General features: G+C 41.6%; 1 protein-coding gene across 1 annotated transcript; it reads right to left on the bottom strand.

The window, feature by feature from the left end:
* Positions 1-250: 250 nt before the first annotated feature.
* LOC128378394 (major vault protein) lies at positions 251-21,130 on the bottom strand. Its single transcript, XM_053337896.1, has 17 exons — positions 21,038-21,130; positions 18,006-18,185; positions 16,221-16,416; positions 15,492-15,615; positions 14,987-15,118; positions 14,720-14,814; positions 12,708-12,944; positions 11,918-12,043; positions 7,331-7,549; positions 6,732-6,967; positions 6,449-6,646; positions 5,674-5,818; positions 5,379-5,590; positions 4,115-4,231; positions 2,599-2,725; positions 1,972-2,160; positions 251-1,230 (listed from the first exon to the last, which is right to left on the bottom strand). Exons 2-17 carry the CDS (start codon positions 18,167-18,169, stop codon positions 1,075-1,077), a joined length of 2,673 nt encoding a protein of 890 aa, XP_053193871.1. The 5' UTR covers positions 18,170-18,185; positions 21,038-21,130; the 3' UTR covers positions 251-1,074.
* Between the last annotated feature and the right edge of the window lie 509 nt (positions 21,131-21,639).

Below are 21,639 nucleotides of genomic sequence, written 5' to 3'. Positions count from 1 at the left end.
TGGAAACAGTTCACACACACACACACACACAATGAAAGAGGTGAATTATGTGAGCAGGAGTCTTGATTTGTCTTCTGTGGGTGTTTGTATGGGAGTGTGGATCTTACAGATAAATGTGTTTATGGTTTACATGTTTTATATTTTATTGTAAGTGTATCATGCAGCGTGGGACTCATGCTGGTCTGGTCTTGGTTCAGGTGGTCACAGTGAGGGTTTGATGTCAGGATACTCACAGAGACAAAGACGTGGTCAGCAGAACTTTAATGAGCTTCACACACAATTTTATGTTGGTAGAAACTGTCTGATGGCACTTTGAAGGCAGAAAAGCAGTCACACACTTGCACAGAAACAGAAATATTGCATATGTAAACATCAGCAGAACAGTTTGTTTCTATTTCTAGTGAACACATAGTGCAAAAAGCAGAAACAGAATTCTTTGGCTGTCGGATCACAGAACTAAACAAACTGTCGACTGGTTTGTAGGCACATTTTCATCAGTTGCAGCACAGATTCAGTTTAGAAAAGAAAAAAACAGATAAAACATGTCTTCATTGCGCTCGTCTGCCCAAAAGTAAATCTCAGAATGTCATGTGCAGAGATTAAAGGACAGCTTAAACTCACAAACATCTGGAGGTCAGCAAAAAAAAAAAAGTGTGAAAAGGATGAAGATGCTTTTTGTCAGTTGGGTTGATTGAGTTTTTAATGGATGAAGATTCAGAGTTTAAATGTGTAAAGAATCACACAGGAGGTATCACACTATTAAGAGCTCTATGGGATTAAATAAAGGTCATTAAGATGCTGAGTTTGTCAAGTGAGATCATCGTTTTACAGTGCGTGCTCATGTCAGCCTCTGTAAACACACACATGAACCCTGGATGACAAATTCAAGTTTGTGAATGTGTCAGAAAGTTTTCTACACATTCACAAACTCACATTACTTGCAGAGTTTCTTCATTGGTTTCTACACCTACAGACTGAGATGGTTTCAAAGTGGTGATAACTGATCTTTAACCGAGCATCTGTTGAGGTTTACTTTTGGACATTTTTACCATCTATTCCTCTTGCTCCTCTTCCTCACTGGCCCTGGCCCCCCTGGCCCCCCTGGCCCCCCTGACCCCCCTGGCCCTGCAGCGCCCCCAGCAGGCCGTTGGCTGTAGCGAACAGGTTGATGGGTGATGATCCGTCTGTGATGAGGGTCGACTTCAGTCCCAGAGCCTGCAGCATTTTAACCTGGAAGAGGAGAGACATGAGTTAGACTGAGGAGTGAAAGCTGGCAAGTAGAATTTGGAGGTACTTGTACTTTACTGTAGTACAGTTAGAGGTACTAGTACTTTACTGTAGTACAGTTAGAGGTACTTGTACTTTACTGTAGTACAATTTGAGGTACTTCTAATTTACTGTAGTACAGTTTGAGGTACTTGTACTTTACTGTAGTCCAGTTTGAGGTACTTGTACTTTACTGTGGTACAATTTGAGGTACTTGTACTTTACTGTAGTATTTCCATGTGATGCTACTTTCTACTCCACTACATTTATTTGACAGCTTTAGTTACTTTTAGTAGTAGTTTAGTTAGCAGTATATAGAGAAATGGAGTATTTTTACATTGCTTTTATTGAAGTAAAGGATCTGAAAATCATGAACATTTCCATCACAGTTTCAGTGCAAGGTGACATCTCGTTTTATCTGACAGCCGTTTACTACCAAAAGCTTTAAATCATCACATCTGAGACGCTGAAAGCAGCAAATGTTTTGTATTTTTGCTTAAAACTGAGGGACATTATTATTCTTATTACCAAAATGGTTAAGGTTAATTTTCTGTTAACCTAGTAATGATTATTGATATATATTGTTGAACAGCACTGTCCTGTTTTAAATGAATATGTGTGCATCACCAGGTGAGAGCATGTGAATCTTCTCTGTGTTTAAAGTTATTTTGGTGTTTTTTTTCCTCCTCAGCAGCAGTACAGTACCTGCAGCTCAGGCCCGGCTCTGGCCATCTCCTTCAGTGTGTCGCTGCCCAGACTCTCCACCAGCTGACTGAAGCGCTGACTCTCAATCTGTGCCAGACGCTCTTGCTTCTCCACCTCCAGACGGTCCATCTCCTTCTTGTAGCTCAGCTCCTGCTCACGAGCCTTCGACAGCCGCTGAAGCTCCGCCTCCTGCGCACACGTTGGTTTACAACATGAAGTTTTTATCAAATTAGTTGAGAAATAGTAAAGAGTGAGGTCAAATATCATGTTTAGTTAGCACTCAACAAATATATGTAGTGTGAGGTCACAAATCAGCACTCACACATCCTCACTGTGCTTCACATATTTGCTGTAGACCTCCGTTGTTGTTTAAAAACCATTAAAAACACGTCACAAACTCTTCATAATGAAGGAACATGTCACCCAGTGCAGAAACTCAATCTTTCTACACATTCACAAACTTGAGTTTTTTGCTCACAGGATTACAAAGTGTGATTTACAGCTACAGGCTTTAACTGGATTCTACTAAATGATCCTTGATGGTGTCAGCCAGCCTCAGTGTCTGTGGTCTAGAGACACTTGACACAACAACGCTGTTGTTTCAAGTGTTTTTAGCTCAGGACGTACCGCCTCGATCCTCTGAGCCTCAGCTTTCAGTTTGGCCTCATTGACCGCCGCCTCGCCTTGAATACGAGCTGCCTCCGCCCGCGACTGAGCCTCAGCCTTCGCCGCTCCTGTGCTCTCCACCGCAGCACTGAAACACACAGGCAGGGTTAACATGGCTGATTAACATCCTGTGAAGCCACTATACATCATCAGAGGTGGAAGTACTCAGATCCTTTATATAAGTAAAACTACTTCAAAGTACTGCAGTATTATGAGTGATGTAGTATGCAGTATTACAGTAAAAGTACTGCAGTATTATAGTGATGTAGTATGCAGTATTACAGTAAAAGTACTGCAGTATTATAGTGATGTAGTATGCAGTATTATAGTAAAAGTAGTGATATATTATTATATATGACATCATTAGATTATTAATAGTGAAGCATCAGTGTTAGAGCAGCATGTTACTGTTGTAGCTGCTGGAGGTGGAGCTAGTTTATACTACTTTATATACAGTTAGCTAGTTTACACAACTTTATATACAGTTAGCTAGTTTATACTACTTTATATACAGTTAGCTAGTTTATACTACTTTATATACAGTTAGCTAGTTTATACTACTTTATATACAGTTAGCTAGTTTACACTACTTTATATACAGTTAGCTAGTTTATACTACTTTATATACAGTTAGCTAGTTTATACTACTTTATATACAGTTAGCTAGTTTAGTTTATACTACTTTATATACAGTTAGCTAGTTTATACTACTTTATATACAGTTAGCTAGTTTATACTACTTTATATACAGTTAGCTAGTTTACACTACTTTATATACAGTTAGCTAGTTTACACTACTTTATATACAGTTAGCTAGTTTACGCTACTTTATATACAGTTAGCTAGTTTACGCTACTTTATATACGGTTAGCTAGTTTATACTACTTTATACACAGTTAGCTAGTTTAGTCCAGTGGTTCCCAACCTAGGGGTGGGGCCCCTCCAAAGGGTCAGCAGATAAATGTGAGGGCTGCTGAGATGATTAATGGGAAAGAAGACAAAACAAAGTTCTGATACACAAATGTGTTTTCAGTTTTTGGACTTTTTCTCTAATCTTTGATTTCTGCTGAAATATTGGATCATTTGAACATTTATTGAAATGAAAGCATGTGAGAAGTTTAGAGGGAAAAATCAGTATTTGGTGGAGCTGTTAACAACTCATAGACATCTGAAACGTGAGCCGTTATATTATCCATTGTGTCAAATCTGCATCTGAAAAGTAACTAAAGCTGTTAAATAAATGTAGTGGAGTAGAAAGTAAAATATTTCCCTCTGAGATGTAGAAAGTAGCATCACATGGAAATACTACAGTAAAGTACAAGTACCTGAAACTCTATTACAGTTACTTTCCATTACTATTCAATGATTAATGGTTTAAGTCGTTCTTCATCGGAAAAGACAGATGTCATATTTACTGTAACACTTCCTACTGGTGCTTCTCCAGTAAAACCAGTAAACATGATGAGCTGGTGTTCACCTGAGGGCCTCCAGCTCCAGCAGCTCCTTCCTGGCTCTCTCAGCCTCGGCCTGGTCGGTGATCCTCTGCCTCTCCAGCTTCCCCCGAGCCTCCTGCTCCAGACGCTCCGCCTCGTGTCTGCAAACACAAAGAAGAAGCTCATGAAGAGTCACCACTTCTCTACATTTTGATGTCTTTGTACAACATGTTTGCTCAAAAGATCATCTGATCAGGAACAACTGTGTTTGAACAGGTCTACAAAGTTACAGTTTTAAAGCAATAGCTGAAAATTCGGGGGAAATATTCTTTATTCTTATTATTTAACTTGTGATGTATTTACCAATATCTTCAACCTTCCTCTCATAAAATGCGCTGTCCACCTGCCTGAAGACGTCCACAATCGTGGCCGTCCCAAAGCAGACTGTTATGACAACCCTCAATGATTACAGGCCCGTCACACTGACACCTATAAAATGAAATGCCTGGAAAGACTGATCCTGCAATACATCAAGGCTGCTCTGTCGCCCTCCCTGGACTCCCACCAATACACATACAAAACCAACAGATGACACCATCTCCTATGTCCTCCACGCTGTACTGCGCCACCTGGAGCAATGAGGAGGAAACGCACGGCTGCTGTTGGTGGACTACAGCTCTGCGTTCAGTACTATCCTAACCAGCAGACCTTTCAACAAGATGTCCAACCTGGACGTACAGCACAAAAGTAGCTGTACTTGCTGAGAAGACTCAGAAAGATAAACCTATCACAACAGCTCCTGAGGTCGTTCTACTGTTGCTCCATTGAGAGCGTCCTCACTCACAGTATCCTGGTGTGGTACGCTAGCAGCTCTGCAGCAGACAAAAAGTCCCCACAGAGAATTATAAACACTGCACAGAACATCATAAAGCAACAGCTACCTGCCCTAGATGACATCTTCACCTCCTGTTGCCTGAAGAAGACTCAAAACATGTTAAAAGCTTCATTCCACCTTAACCCAACAGCTGTTTGAACTGCTGCCCTCTAGGAAACGCTACAGGTCCATCAGAACTCGTTTTATAGACAGTTTCCATCCCAAAGCCATCACCATAATGAACTCTGAACTGAAAGCAATGCAATCTATGAGCCATTCCTTTTTTTTACTGCATACGCTGGCAATTGATGAGTGTTTGGTTTGTATGAGTGAATGAATGGATGCATTTATTTATTTTATGTTCTGTACAATGACAATAAAGAATCTAAATCTCAGTGTGTGTGTGTGTGTGTGTGTATGTGTGTGTTTCGGACCGTGCGGCAGCCTCCTGGGAGTTGGTGGTGATCTCGATGGCCAGCTGGACGCTCTTCTGCAGGGCGTCTCGTGTCCTCTGGTCGACGGGCTCCACAGACTGGATGTCCACGCTGCTGATCAACAGCTGGTTCTGGCCGAAGCGCAGGCTGGGACGAACTGCCAGCTTCTCATCGAAGCCAAACACAGCCGAGCAGATGATCCGGTTGGAGTTCTGCAGACAAAACAAAAGTCACTCCTCTCTTCAGTCTAACGGTTCAAACCAGACAGACGGAGCTCACACAGTGAAATACCAACCTTGTGGAAATCGTCAAACTGCACGGAGGCCACGGCTCCTCTGACCCGGGAGGCGATGGCTTTACAGGCGTCTCCCACAAAGTCAGGAACTGAAAACAGAGCTGCTGCCTCAGCGGTGTCTGCTGGAGACTTCACATCAAAGTGCCTGACAGGAGAGGAAGAGCCACTATGGTAAAATGCTAAATGGACTCTACTTATAACACTTTAGTCTCTTTGACCACTCAAAGTGCTTTTACACTACATGTGATATTCACTCATTCACACACCGCTGGCCATCAGGAGCAATTTGGGGTTAAGTATGTTGCCCGAGGACACACGGACATGCGGACTGGAGTCGACCTGCCGATCTTTGATTGGTGGACCATCCGCTCTACTTCCTGAGACACAGCCACCCCATGTTCAACATTCTCGTAAAGAAACAAAATGATGTCTACATTCAGTGTTACCCTCCCTATAACATTTGGAAAACTATTACACATTTACTTTTTACACATTTTATACATCCACATACTGACTAAAAAATACAAGATAAATCTTTGCTGAGCTGCAGCAGCACACGTGTGGTTTGGTGTATATTCAACAAACAAAAAGACTTCTGAACACAACACCACTCAAAATATGGAATATGCAGTGGCACATTATTCCACTCAGGCTAAGCTCTCACACAGAGTGAGCTCTGACTGACAAAGTGAGGAAGAGCTTCAGATGACAGGATGTTGAGAATCAGCACAAAGCTCCATGTCAGCTGGTGGACCTCAGCTTGAGATTTGGTTACCAGTTGTAGGAGAGCTGCAGCTGCAGTCGGGCGTGGTCAGCTGTCTCGATGGTGATGATGTCAGTGAAGAAGTCGGGCCCCAGCAGGAGGCAGATGGCCTTGATGACGTTGGCCCTCTTGGGTTTGTCCCCGGACAGCGACAGCACAGTGAACTGCTCGTCGGGTCCCAGCATCACCATCTCCGGTCCAAACACCACCCTGAAGACCAAACGGCAGCAGCATCACGTTAGCTCATGGTTTTACCTCCACCTGCCTCCATCAGGACAGGAAACCAGAGACCTACCTGGCCTTCTTCTCTCTGTAGTCGTACACCTGGACGGCGGCGTTGTGGGGGACCCTGTAGGACACCACCTTGGTCTTGTCCCTCGGCCTGCTCTCGCCGGTTCTGGTCCGGTCCGAGCGGTCGGCCAGCGGGTCAAGAGGAGAAGCCAGCAGCGCTTCCACATTAGCAGGAAGCTCCTTCTGCCACAGCTCCTCATCCTGAGTCAGCATGTAGGTGTGACCGATGACTGCACGCACCTAGGAGGCAGGAAGTAACACAATGTTTTCTGTGTCATTGATCCAAAAGTGTTTAGAAGATAGACTTAGATTTTGGTGCTTAATGGGAACACTTACAGCTGAAAACATTGGTTAGAAAATTAGAAAAGTCATCAAATGTAATAAGTTACATTACTATGATGAGGTCATGGAAATAGTTACTCATTACATTTTAAATAGAGTAACTAATCTGTACTCTATTACGTTTCCACAGTAACCTTCCTAACCCTGATCATATTTGTTAGTTAAGGAACGAGATATGTTATTAGTTTTGGTTTGCAGTCTAAAAGCAGTGGTTTGATCCTTTAAAGAGACTTTAATGGCACTGAGGCGTGTCTCTCGTACCTTTCCAGTTTTGATGTCCCGTACGTAGATTCCCTCGTTCTCGTCCAGTGGGATGGCCTGACGTCTCACCATCACCTCCACCGCTGCAGGGGGGACGTACTCGATGGGGCCTCGCAGCATCCATCGGTCTCCAGGGCGACGGAGGACGCCGCTCCTCCGCAAACGCTTGGCCCTCTCCTGCAGCTCCTCCTCCTCCTCTGCCTCCTCTTCCTCCGTGCGCTGGCAGAGAGAACGGGGGAGAGAGAGGAGGAGGACGGAGAGAGAGGTTAATGTGGCGATGCATTGGAGCGGAGGGGGAGGAAGGGGAGGAGAGGGGATAAGAGAGAGGCACTGAGGAGGATGAGGAGAACATAAAGGGTTGCGTGATGATGAATGATCAAGGCATCAGGAGAGGACGGGGGTGGCGAGGAAACATGCAGAGGAGGAAAAAAAGGGAGAGAAGAAGAAGAAGAAAAGAAGAAGAGTCGGGGTAGAATGGGTTAGCTGGTTAGGAAGGGAAGCAGGTAGAAGCAGTGAAGGACAGGCACACATCTGACTCTAGAAAACTGCTAAAGATGTTAATAGAAGAACCTTCAACACTGAATTCTCCACTAAATTTTCACAGGAAAAATGAACAACTCCAAAATGCTTTAATGCTGCCACCGAGCTGCAGCTCACACTCAAGTCCAGCCTGAAAAACTAATGCACAAACCCACATCTATACTGCAGCTGCAACAATTAGCTAATTAACAGATTATTCATTCATTCATTTTCATAACCGTTTATCCTCTACAGCAGTGGTCACCAACCTGCTGCTGGAGAGCTACTGGCTTGCATGTTTTAGGTATCTCCCCACTCTAACACACCTGATTCTATTTTCTATCTAGCCCTTTGTGGTGTGGAACTGAGCTCTGGGTGTTGTGCATTTTATGTCCTGGCTACTGGTCTACTGTTACCTGTCTCAGCTGGTGCTCCTGTGCCTTCAATTATTATTGAAAAGGAGAAAGTTTTGTAGTTTTCTATATAATTGCTTTCTGTGTCCTGTGTGGGTAACTAAATCCTCTGACAAAAACCTTTTACTGGTTAATTCCAGGTGGTGGCAGTATTCACCTGCCCAGTTTGCAAGGTTTATTACAATACTATATAACTTTTAATTACTATAAAATATAGTTCAGAATAAGTTAACTATATAAAATAAACTCAATGTCTTAACCTGTGCAATCTAATTTAATCCAATACAGCAACTCTGCTATAAATTCTACATTTATGAAGCTTAAATACATTTTTTGATAAGGTGAAAATTCTGCTTTATGTTCATTATTGAGTGATTGTGGTGTATTAGGGTGAATTATATTGAATGGTGTTCCTAATATTTTGTCCACTCCATTAACATACATGAGGAGGTACACCACCAGCACTTAGTACAACCTCAGTAATAAACAAAGTAGAATTATCACTTTTTTGACAATGCCAACAAAAACTGAAACTGTATAAACTTAAAAAAAAGCAGAATTTATAGCAGAGCTGTTGTATTGGATTTAATTATATTATATTGCACGTGTTCCCAATGAAGTTGCAGGTGACTGTAGTTCAGAGAATAAAACTACTAAAGTGTAATTACTATATAATATAGTTCAGAGAATACCTTAAATTGAAGGAAAGTGACAGAATACAATGTGCCGTAGTAGCTATCTGAAATTACTATGAAAGGTGTAATGTTTTATACTAGGCTAGTTGCGTTTACCATTTACACGTGGCTGTCTTATAGCCTACTTTTGACAAGACCCCTCCCATTCAGACGGCAACATCGATTTCTGTGTGAAACCCTGCACTTACACTTCATCTATTAATGCATTCACTAACTTAAACTGATGATCTATCTGATGATATCAGATCCATATTTTAATGTGATCAGTTGTAAATCAGGGACTTTAATATTTGGATCAAGTAGCTGCTGAACATAATTAAAAGATCTTGGTTATTTACAACGTTACCAAACTTCTTGAAAGCAATAATTAACACATAGCAAAATTCATTATTCTAATAAGAGTCAAGTTAGATTCAGTTAGGACTGTCAGTAATCTCATTCATTATTTTAATGCTCAGATTTAATATATTATTAATATTCACTATGTATTTATACACAGGCTCATGTATTTCCACTGCTGTCAACATGTGGTTATGTCATGTTCTGTCCACTAGAGGGCATCACAGCATTACCAAGAAACACACTGAAGCTTTCTAACTGAGTAATAATTCAGTTTAGGCACAAATGAATAATGTTAACTTGTCAACTTTAAACATTCCTCTCCTCATTGTTGCTTCTTTCAATGAACTGAGCAAAAGCCAGCACTGCATAAACTGAAGATGAATAAAAGTGATCTGTTTACTATAATAATAATAATAATAATAATAATAATAATAATAATAATAATAATAATAATAATAATTCAAATGACTGATATTTGGTTTTATAGCTTCACTTGTACATCAGGTTTCATAGTACTGTGAGGAACTACAGTACCCATAATGCTTTAGGGGGTTGTAAACAGGAAGAAAAATAGTTTTTTAAATTTTTTATCTGATTCAATGTCTCGACCTGCTGCAAACTCACATAAGAAGTATGAACTGAAATCTTGCTTTTTGTTGATCTCAAGGTGTAACAGAGCTGCATCAAACCTCCAGAGGCCTGTACTACGAAGCTGGATTAACATACCCAGGATATCTCTCCGTTACCTGGGTTGACTTACCCAGACAACCCAGGTAATTGAACCCAGGGTTTTCCAATCTGGATCTCTGCACGCTCACATAAAGGGGAGGTGTTTGCAGCACCTGACCAATCACAAACATGGAGAAACCCTGCAGAGCTACTTTACCATGGAGGAGCAGACAATTATTCTTCAACAATATGAAGAATTCAATCACATCATCCAGGCCAAAAGCAACACTGTTGCTGCAGCAAAAGCCAGGAAGGAATGCTTGCAGAAAATTGCCGACTCTGTTAATGTGTAAATTCATGAGATTATACAATATTAATTTATTGGACAATATAAACGGACTCTGATCATTTAATATCACTTTATCACGGGACAGACGTTTGGGGCAGAGCGCTTCCTCAGTGCCCTTCCTCTCATAAGAGACATTAAGTTAGTTTAATATTCAACATTCAAAATACAAACCTATTATACTTCAGCCTATGATGTCAAACCAACTGTATAATATACAGAATAATATCCCTCATGTGCCTCAAGGATTAATTTTTAAATATATATTTTGGTCAATTAAAAAATTGCATCTATCCCTAAAAGCTCATTCTCTCCTAAGCGCTCCTCTCACGATCCGCACCAATGTTGACAGGATCTTTTAAGAATGGGCAGGTCATTTTCTAAGAGAGCTGATTGGTCAGGAGGTGCTTTTATACTCATTGATCTCTTATCCAGAACATAACCTGCTCCGGAGCAGGTTAGCCGTTCAGCATAAGTTACCATGGTGATTTACCCCGGTAAGAAGTGAACCAGCTTCATAGTACAGGCCTCGGGTCAGGGTTCTTATCTACATCTACTCCCTTTTCCTAGAAACACACTCCTCCTGAACACCTGACTGCACCAGTCAGTGCTGCAGGGTGGAGTCACACATGCAAAAGACTTTGAACTTTCAACCAGAGCGACAGAAGAGACACACCTTTGACTTTTCACTTGAATACTGAGCTTTAAAGATCCGTCGGTCGCAGCATGTCATTGTTCCCGACACGCCCGAGAATAAATATGAAGTTTGCTTTTAAAATACCTCAACCTGTTGCACAAGATCTGTTTTACAAACCATCAGAAAGCAAATACAGCACATCTGAGTAGGCACTAAGTTATGTCAGCACCTCCCTTCATTCCTTTACACTCAACACCCACCCAGAGAGAGAAGAGGAACATTTCACACTAAAAAGGAAGTCAGCAGATCAGAGTCAGAAAACACAAACTAATAAATCTGAGCTTCCAAGATTCATTGTGGTGGGTTCAAATTGTTCATTTAAAAATGAGGAATTGACAGGAAATGATCAGTGTATAATAAGTGTTACATTTTGCTGCTGCTTCACATTAAAGCTCCACCTGCTGAACCACAACCAGAACCAGGAGTCCAGTCCACTTTGAACTGGTTTTAGTCTCCTTACACCGGCACCCAGGCCTCTCCTTCCGGTCATCTCGCTCAGCGGACCATACAAAGGCTCATTTTACTGTTTTCTTTTATTTGAATCAACTTCTTAATTTCATTTTTTAATGTTTGATTTGTTTTTCAGTGTAAATTAATTGACATTATTTTGCTTTGTGTGACATTTCTTCTTCTCGTGTTAAACACAGAAAATCAAACATGTTGAAGGAAAGTTTGGCGGTCCTGATTCACTCATCACTTTTACTGTTGAGTAATTAGTACTGTGTTTACTTTCTAAAAGAACTAAAGTGTAAGTGATTACGTTTCGACAATAAAAGTACAGTAGTTTGCTGCAGGATTGAAGCACACCTGCTGTTACTACGGCAACCACGGGTGTCCACATATGAATCACATATCTGAAGGAGTAAACCTTGAATGTTTTGTTTCTCTCTCTCTCTCTCTCCTCACCTCCTCTGTGTCGTTGAACGCCTCCACGGCTCTCAGCACCAGTCCTTCCTCCTCCGACAGCACGTACACGTCCTGGATGCCGCGTTCAAGATGCTCACCTGGCTGCAGGAAAAATGAGCGCTCACCCTGACAGAGAGGAAGAAGACATCCAAACAAAAGTTATTATTAGTAGAGCAATGATTGACAGAAAATGATTCATTCATTAGTCATTTCTTCAGCAAATATTTCTCTGTGGTGGAAGTATAGTACCAAAATGACTTTGCTACTAAAAACACTGTAACGTTGAAACATAGAAGATGAAGATTTGACTCATTTGGACGCTGAAGCTTCATATTAGCTTCACATCAACTTTTAAATCCATGTTTCCACAGAAGGAGGACTGTGGATTTAGTCCTCCATCACTTCCTGTAAACATGATGAAGGATCTAATTCTCAGTATGAACAGGAGGAATCATTACACACACATGAACTGCTTTAATGTTCATTTGGGCTCCTGTGTCCTACGGGTCTTATGAACATATTGAATGTATTATTTTCCCATAAAACTTTTGCGAAGCTGATTTTAAAGTCTTTTAAATCTTCTGCGTTTCCTACGTTCCAATCTTCTTCACCACCTAAAAAACTGCTCAAAGATCAGAAACTCTACAATTTAAAATCTCAATTTAAGACATTAGATAGAGACGTTAGTCCATCTTAAAATAAGGCAAAATCTTGTTTTTTAATTCAGCAGTTTGGGAAACATCCTCTTTTTTTTCTGTAAAACAAAAAGAAATTCAGTTTAATTCCTCACCTTCACCACCCTCTTCTGGCCCAGCTGAGGCTTCCCGTCGTGTCCGACCGGGTCGAGGATCACGCAGTACTGCCGGCTGCTCAGAGTAGTCACATCTACCACGCCCACCACTTCCTCAGCCACAGAGGGGATGTGAGCCTCCCGGTCCACCATGGTGACCAGCCACTCCTCCCCCGTGCGTCGGTCCCGCCCGCCGGCGTCTTTAAACGGCCGCAGAGCACGAACATGGAGCGCTTTCTGATGGCACACACAGAGTTTTGCTGAATCAACTGTATAAGAAGGAAGCTCTCTTTCATTTCTGTGGCTCTGAATCAAAGAGGGACCAATCTGACCAGTCTGATTGTTGGAAGTAGATTGCTCCAAAGAGAGATGGTCCTCTGTATTTCAATATGGAAGATGACAGTTCTCAGAGTGTGAATGTCTGAGAAAGACTTAATGTTCAAAGTAGACTTAATTTTCATTTGAGACCTTACACACGAGCAGAACAAAACTTTGCTCCTGTGACGTTCCTCTCTTCCTGTTGCTTTGGCGTCCTGGTCCAGGAGTCAGTAAATTACCTGCACCTGGGTCATTCAGGCCTCCACGTATTTAGGTGGGTTAGGGTTTTTGTTTTTCACATACTTCACTCATCCATTCATACATTGAATTCACTGCTGACTTAGCCGACTAACCTTGCTGCTGTCACTAAGTGCTGCTCATGGGGGAATGTTGGGTCTCTTTAATCTAAATTAAAGAGTAGTCTGGATCTGCTCTATGTGTATAGTGCCTTGGGATGACTTATGTTGTGATTGGTAGCTTGAGTGTAACAAATGAGGGCTTTTTCTTTCTTAAACCTAATCCTTGTAAATGTGAGTCAAATTGGCTTTTTATAGAATTATTTGTTGACCTGTCTTGTTTAAAACCTTGGTAATGGTATCCACACGGCATTTGTGCAGGCCTTGGTAGCATGCCTTCTGTTGCCAGTGTGGGGGGGGTTTCACACGTGAAGACATATTTTATTTGGTGGGGTTCAGAGTACAGGAGCAGCACTTGCCCCCCTGTTTTAGTTTATTTAGCTTGTTATAGTTGAAGTGTGTTGGGCCATTTGGATTACAATGCCCTGGTTGGGGTAGACTTTTTCATTGACTCTTTGATCCTTTGTTTTTTCTCCAATAGTGGGTTAAATGGTAAATGTACTCTACTTCTATAGCACTTTCCTCATCTTTTTCACCACTCAAAGTGGTGGCAGGGGCTACCACGCATGGTTTCTTGCCCAAAGGAAAACACTGACATTGGCGAACCACATAATCTTCCGATTTGGTGGATGACTGCTTTGCCTCCTGAGCCACAGCCTCCCCATGCTCATATAAAAGTTTATTGTGGGAGGAAGAGCAGTTGTCTTGGGAGCACATCCCTGGCTGCAGAGGGGTTGCTGGTTTTCCAGTTTCTCAGCAGTGCATGAGAACCCTCCACAAGACTAGGCATGAAGACTAGGCGGAGGTAGATTGTTTCTGTGGCAGATGGACAGGGTTGGGGAAGGTCTGTTTGATGGAGGCTGTCCCATACCTTTTATTGTGCTTATGGAGCCAACACTAGTGTTTAAAGTGTTTTACGGGAGTGTGTATTTGTTGTGTCACAGCTCTGAGTCTGGCAGCTTTGGTAGAAGATGCTACAGCTCATTATTTTGTTTGGCTTTAGTTGGGCAGCCTCAGTGCTTTTGGTAAGAGGAACCTTTTGTGTTGCTACTTTAGTTTACGGTCTTCAGTTCCAGTTTTGTGGTTTTGTAAATGTAAATAGGGCCAAGAATAGATCCTTGTGGGACTCCACAGGAGAGAGGAACACTGGAAGAGGACAGGTCACCAACCATAACGGAGAAGGTTCTATTGGACAAGTAAGACGCAAACCACTTCAATGCAGTGCTGTGAATGCCAACATAATTTTGACTTGCTTTCTGACTCAATCCAAAAGATTCAAAAACTGAACTGAAAATAATAATGACATCCAACCACACAGACAGTGAAGAGTGAAATCACCTTGTCAGTCAGGATGAATGCCTCAACAATGTCGATGACCTCCTCATGGGCACCTGGAAGGTATGCTCCCACCTTACTGACCAGCCACTCCTCACCTACAGAGACACAGACACAGACACAGACAGTTGGTGTCAGCTTTTTTTAACATTAAAATTGTTGGTGTTTTAAAGGTTTCGTTACCATTAAATGTAGAAATGCACAAATCTGTGAAGACTCTTAAATAACAAACATGATGCAAGGCTTCAGTACATTAGGTATGAGTGTTACCTGTGACTTTGCGGATGCCTCCACGGTCCAATCCTTCCTTCCGAGCCCTCAGTCGGATGGCCTGGTTCTCTCTGATCACTGTGGCCTTGATGGTCTCCAGAACCACCACCTCCTTCCTCGGGATGTAGGTTCCTGCCACAACATCGAAGAAATATTAAGAGCCTGAAATTGATCAGAGTGACTCATAAAACTGGAACATAATCTCGGTGAATCTGGGCTAGCGCGTTTAGCAGTTCAGCAGCCAAGATGCCTCCTAAATGCTCTAAAGTGAGTCTACACTACACACTGTTACACCAGAGAAAAGCATGATGGGTATCTAATGAAGGACTCGGCTGGTATCAGTATCACTTTAAGGGTACTTGGATTGGTGCTGGTATCGCAATGTTTTTAACAATACCCAGCACTAGTTGTAATACAAGAAGTTCCTTTTAAAAGTAATGATAGTCGATACTGGTTTGTGATATTTATATGAGAGCACAGATTTGACCGATGAAGACAAACGTACCCGGTCCTTCAAACAGCCACTCGTCTCCAGCCACTCTCTTCTCTCCTCCCTCTTCCTTGAAGTCCAGCAGCGCCTGCAGACGCAACGCTGTGTCTGGATACACGATCTGCAGTGGTGTCACAACCTGAACCAGACATGAACACGTCTCAGACACAACCACCATAACAGGGAAGGAAATCCAGTCCAACATATCTCCAAGACTTGAAACTACTGATTGAGACCATTAACCAATTAAGAAAGTGTTTACTCTGGTAATAAATCAAGTGAGATGGACAGTTATTTTCTCATAGACTTCAATACAATCGGTGTGTATCCAGTGGAGTCGCCCTCTGCTTGTCATTAGATAGAGTTAGTGTGGACGTTTCTCATACACGATAACAGGGACAGAAATTCTCCTAATAATCTCCTGACGGTCAGGAAACAGTCCAACATCGAACTGTAGAGATGGTGCGTTTCATTTGGAACATGCAGGCAGGAGCGTTGACCATGTGGTAAATTTGGGACTATTACGAAAAGTACATGTTTCTGTCTACTAAAACGTGAATTGTTTTTTTTCTGCTAAATAAAGATGCACAATAAAAAAAAGGTTCTCTACAATTAACAACTAGAATTCTTTAGCCATAGTAAAACCATGCTCTAGTTCCTTTCCTTTATTAAATATTTATATTATGAGGGAGCATTGACCAGATGATGGCGCTAGATGAACAGTCAGCACAGTTTCTCACAGACCTGCTGGATCTCCTCTCCGGGGTACAGCGGGAACGGATCCTGGGTCAGACGGATCTCCAGGTCAGCGTGGCGGAGTTTGGCTTGACCGGATTGGTCAAAGAGGACCTGGCCGTTATCATCCCGGGCCACAGGGTTGGCGACCACGCAGTAGTGACGTGGCGGCACCATGATCATACGCTCCGGAGAGAAGAGCACTCTGGGAAAGAAATAGGATGAGGTTAACACCCTCAGTGTTATATAAGTGCTATAAAAGATACATTAAACACCACAAAATGACTAGATTTACTGATCCATCTATCCATCCATCTATTCATCCATCTATCCATCTATCCTTCCTTCCATTTATCCATCCGGCTCACCACACAATCCTGGAAGATCTGCGAAACCTTTTACTCAGAAGTTAAACTTTTTTCCAAGGCGGTATCCAGTACTCCATGGTATATCATGCCCCCATTACATATCTCTGTGTGTAATTAGTAGTAGTAGTAGTAGTAGTAGTAGAAATAGTAGTAGTAGTAGTAGTAGTAGTAGTAGAAGTAGTAATATCAGTAGTAGTAGTAGTAGTAGTAGTAGCACTATAAGTAGAAGTAGTAGTAGTAGTAATATCAGTATCAGTAGAAGTAGTAGTGGTAGTAGCAGCAGTACTAGAAGTAGTAACAGTAGTAGTAGTAATATAAGTAGTAGCAGCAGTACTAGAAGTAGTAACAGTAGTAGTAGTAATATAAGTAGTAGCAGTAGTAGTAGTAGCAGTAGTACTATAAGTAGAAGTAGTATCAGTAGTAGTAGTAGTAATAGTAGTAGTAGTAGTAGTAGAATCAGTAGTAGTAGTAGTAGTAGTAGTAGAAGAATCAGTAGTAGTAGTAGTAGTAGTAGTAGTAGTAGCAGTATTACTATAAGTAGAAGTAGTATCAGTAGTAGTAGCAGCAGTAGTAGTATCAGTAGTAGTAGTAGTAGTAGTAGAATCAGTAGTAGTAGCAGCAGTAGTAGTATCAGTAGTAGTAGTAGTAGTAGAATCAGTAGTAGTAGCAGCAGTAGTAGTAGTATCAGTAGTAGCAGCAGTAGTAGTATCAGTAGTAGTAGTAGTAGTAGTAGTAGTAGTAGTAGTAGTAGTAGTAGTATCAGTAGTAGTAGTAGTAATAGTAGTCGTAGTAGTATTGATAGTAGTAGTAGTAGAATCAGTAGTAGTAGTAGTAGTAGTGTTTATGTATATATTCTACATAGGATTATTGGCTCATATATCAATATCAAAATTATACTATCAAATCTACTATCAGTCATTCCTTGTATGAAATGGACAAGGTTCAGACAGAACATAGTAAATGCTTCCAACCAAATCAAATACAGAGTAAACAGAGTGAGTGAATAACAACAGTACTGTCCTGACTGGATGAAGGTGTGTGTGTGTGTGTGTGTGTGTGTGTGTGTGTGTGTGTGTGTGTGTGTGTGTGTGTGTGTGTGTGTGTGTGTGTGTGTGTGTGTGTGTGTGATCAGGGCGATAACACAGTGATAACACAGTGATCTGATATAAAACCGTTGGTGTCACAGAGGGCTGACAAAGCTTCCTTTAAACAAACACAGCTGATGAGCAGGATTATTACAGCTTCATCTGCACATTTTCAGTGATGCCTTACCTTCACTCAGTCTGTCTACTTGAATCTGGTGATGTTATCTCCATACCTAACCCTACTCTGAGACAAGCTGTACCCGCCAACACCAGATGATGTAATGAAGCAGTGTTTGGCTGAATTTCAGGTTGATTCTTTTCAGCTCTTTCTGCTTTCTGACCTTTCATTGTCCTGACGGATGTAGGTGAGCGGTCCGATCTCAACGCGGGCGATGTTGGTATTCTGGTCCAGCACGTGGATGTAGTGGTGAGGCGGGATCCGGATGATGGACGCCTCTACCAGCCCCTCGCCCTCCATCCTGTGTGTTCCTCCCTTCTTAGACATGATCTTAAACTAAACACTGCGGAGAGGAGAGAGAGTCTGTCAGTGACGTTACAAACCAGACTGTTAATTTATCCATTTTAAAAAGACATAACACAAATTTAAACATTCTTTATGCAAAAATGTATTTAAAAGTATCTGATCAGCTTCTATTGAGCTTCATCAGTGTGAGTTAGTCATATCAGTGATATCTGACACATTTACAGTCTTTATAGCATCATATCTCCTCTTAGTGTTTCCTGTTTCTCTGTGGTGGAAGTATAGTAACAAAAAGACTTTGCTACTAAAAACACTGTAACGTTGAAACATAGAAGATGAAGATTTGACTCATTTGGACACTGAAGCTTCATATTAGCTTCAGATCAACTTTTAAATACTTTTTGCACAGAAGCAGGACTGTGGATTTAATCCTCCATCACTTCCATTGTAAACATGATGAAGCTGTTGAGGAAAGCCAGCTCTGTAGTGAGGATGGAAGTGGACAGTGATAAGAGGATGAGAGGAAAGCTCATGATGGACAACCCCTCCCATCCTCTTGAGGAGCTGTGGCAGCTCAGGAGCCAACATTCAGCCACATGCCTCAAAACTCTTGAGACTCTCTTTCATACCATCAACCATCAGCCTGAACACCACCACAGCTCCCAGTACCTCCCACTCATGTATTATATAGTATAGGAGATTGTTTTCATTGTATATTTTATGTTAGCACTTTTAAAGAATACTGTTGTGTCAATTTTTGAATTTACCCCGAGGGTGATCAATGAAGTTGCCCTACCCAACACTAATGGTCAGTATGAACAGGGGGAATGATTACAGGAAAAACAGGTTTTGTGTTAATTTGGGCTCTTGACTGTTGAATGAACAGCGACTTCATTTTGAGCTCCACATGCATGTGTCAGCGCTGGATGAATGACAGATTGCAGCTCTGCACACAGACACACCTGCTACACAAAGTACAAATTTATCTCTGCAGCTCTCACACACAATGGACACTCAACAGAGCTTCAACAGGAGCTTCTGTCTGCTGTTGAGTCATCCTGTCAATGATATTTGCATACAGATAACTGAACTGTGTGACCATGTGAAACATACAATGAACACCGAGGAGACTGAGCTGCAATGATTGATCCATTCGTTTTGTTTTCTTTAAAGATTGTCGGCATAGACGCCTTTATTAAGCAGTAGACCAACAGGAACCATGACGGGAGGGGTTGACATGCAGCAAAGGACCTCCGATCGGGATTCGGCTGCATATGTGGCATGAGCTCTAACCACTGGACCACCTGTACGCCCGATCCATTCATTATTGACTTAAAATAAAATCAGCAACAAAAAACACAAAACTTTTAATGTTTCCAACTCCTCAAATGTGAGAATTTGCTGCTAAATACAGTAAATATTATATTTAATATCATATCTTGGTGTTTTGGGCTGCTGGTCAAACACACTGTGATACATTTTCAGCAGTTTTACAAAGCAAATAACGAATCAATGATGAAACAGTACATTTCAGTCCTATTGAATGAGGTGTTATTACTGATATAACAGTTATTCCTTTTTTCTAATGAATTAGGGTCTAAAAATGGGGGAAAGTATTTTTGTACGTCCAACAGGCCAAAAAACAAAACTATTCCGTTTTTACTTGATGATGATAAAAACAGAAAAGCAGCAAATCTTCACATTTCTTGAGAGGCAGGAGAAGAGTACATGTTTAGTGTTTTCTTTAATTTTTTGGATGAATCAATTAACGGAATAATCATTTCAGCCCGATATGTAAAACGCATGCTGTCATGCTGTATTACTAACACATTACAAGAGTAGATGTTAAGATTTTAAGTTTTCTTGTGAGAGTCAGAAGTGAAGGAAATAAGAAAGAAGAGAAACGAGCGAGCTCTGTTCTGAAGCAGAACATCCCCAAATAAATATACATGTTGGACATTATAATAACACAGACTTATGGGAACAGGCTTCGCATGACTGTAATTATTATTTACAGCTGCTTGTGTAGTTGAATTCCTGTATGGTTGCTCTGGAAACTCACTCCTCCACACTCAGATTGTGTTCCAACAGAAGGATTAAATTACAGATCTCTCATAATCCTGAGTCACATCACACAGTCAGGGTCAGAAGAGAGAGACGGACACACGAATACACCACTCACACATGAGATATGAAGCAGGACACATAAAGATATGAAGGGAGGTTCCTCTTTGTGCTTCTTCTATCTGAACATAATAAACTTGGTTTATTGGGGACAAAGTACATCAGCTCTGCCTGGACTGCTTTTTCCGATGGAGGCCTTACAGTTACATTCATGCTATTTTAAGCCTCTTTTTGTAGGCTATACATTAGGTTTTATATTTTAGTCGAGGCCTTCTTCACATCGGTCTAAAAGGTGTAGGTAAATTGTTTACTGCGTGAGGCAACTTCCTGCTAAATAAACTTGGACGGAAGAAAGAGTGCACGCCAAACTCCCATTGCAAAAACTCTAATTTAATGCCACGTCTTTGTTAAGGAGCATACAAGCATGATCATAATGAATTAAGGTATTTGCAAGTGTTAATAGAGTGCGCGAGCCTACGTTTCATATTATGTTTATTACAACTTTAAACATCGCTCCACTGCTCACTGGTGTAAACGTCATAGCCGCGCACGGCGGACGCAAACAGACGCTTAAAGAGGCATTTTTGTGACAGTACACAGCTTATTCATGTGTGACACCGACGCCGATGTGAAGACAGACTCCTGCTCGTTCAGGACACATCTTCAGGTCATTCATACCATGCACCAGTCTTCACCGACAAGAGAGAAACTTTTAAACTTGAAGATTTTCGGAGCGGAGTTTTGTGAGGAAGCTCTTCCGGATCTTACCTCTGCAGCTCGGACGGATCCTGGACTCAGATCGCTTTATCTCACTGCTGGATGTGACACTTGAGTGAAGAGTCAGTACGACCAGAGACCAGGAAGGATCATATATGCAGTGATTCAGGGGGCGGCACCCGGAAAAAAAAGCGACCAGAAATCACGTGGTTTACCAGCTGCTGCGTCAGAGTGGGTCTATGAACCTGAAGGAGTAGGCTATTTAATACGCAAGTGTCACGTGGCTATTAAAATTTGTGTCACGAATAAAATCAGAGAATTACATAATACTACATAACATTTACCCATCTAACACTTTATTTAATTTAAATGTTGTAAACTTTTCTTTCATCCTTGTTTTCTCTCGTGTGCATTGCTCTCTTGTTCTGTCTCATTATGAGCTATGAAGCACTTTGATCTACATGCATCTGGAGGAAATAAGGAAGGAATAAAGGAAGGGAGTAAAGGAGGAAAGAAGGAAGGAAGGGAGGAAAAGAGGGAGGAGGGAAGGGAGGGAGGAAGGAAGGAAGGAAATGAGGAAGGAACGAAGGAAGGGAGTAAAGGAGGAAAAAAGGAAGGAAGGGATAAAAAGAGGGAGGAAGGAAAGGAGGAAG

Source organism: Scomber japonicus, chromosome 18 (genome assembly GCF_027409825.1).
Source record: "Scomber japonicus isolate fScoJap1 chromosome 18, fScoJap1.pri, whole genome shotgun sequence".
Taxonomy (NCBI): domain Eukaryota; kingdom Metazoa; phylum Chordata; class Actinopteri; order Scombriformes; family Scombridae; genus Scomber; species Scomber japonicus.
The sequence above is the reverse complement of the archived record's forward strand: the minus strand, read 5'-3'. Positions and strand labels throughout refer to the sequence as shown.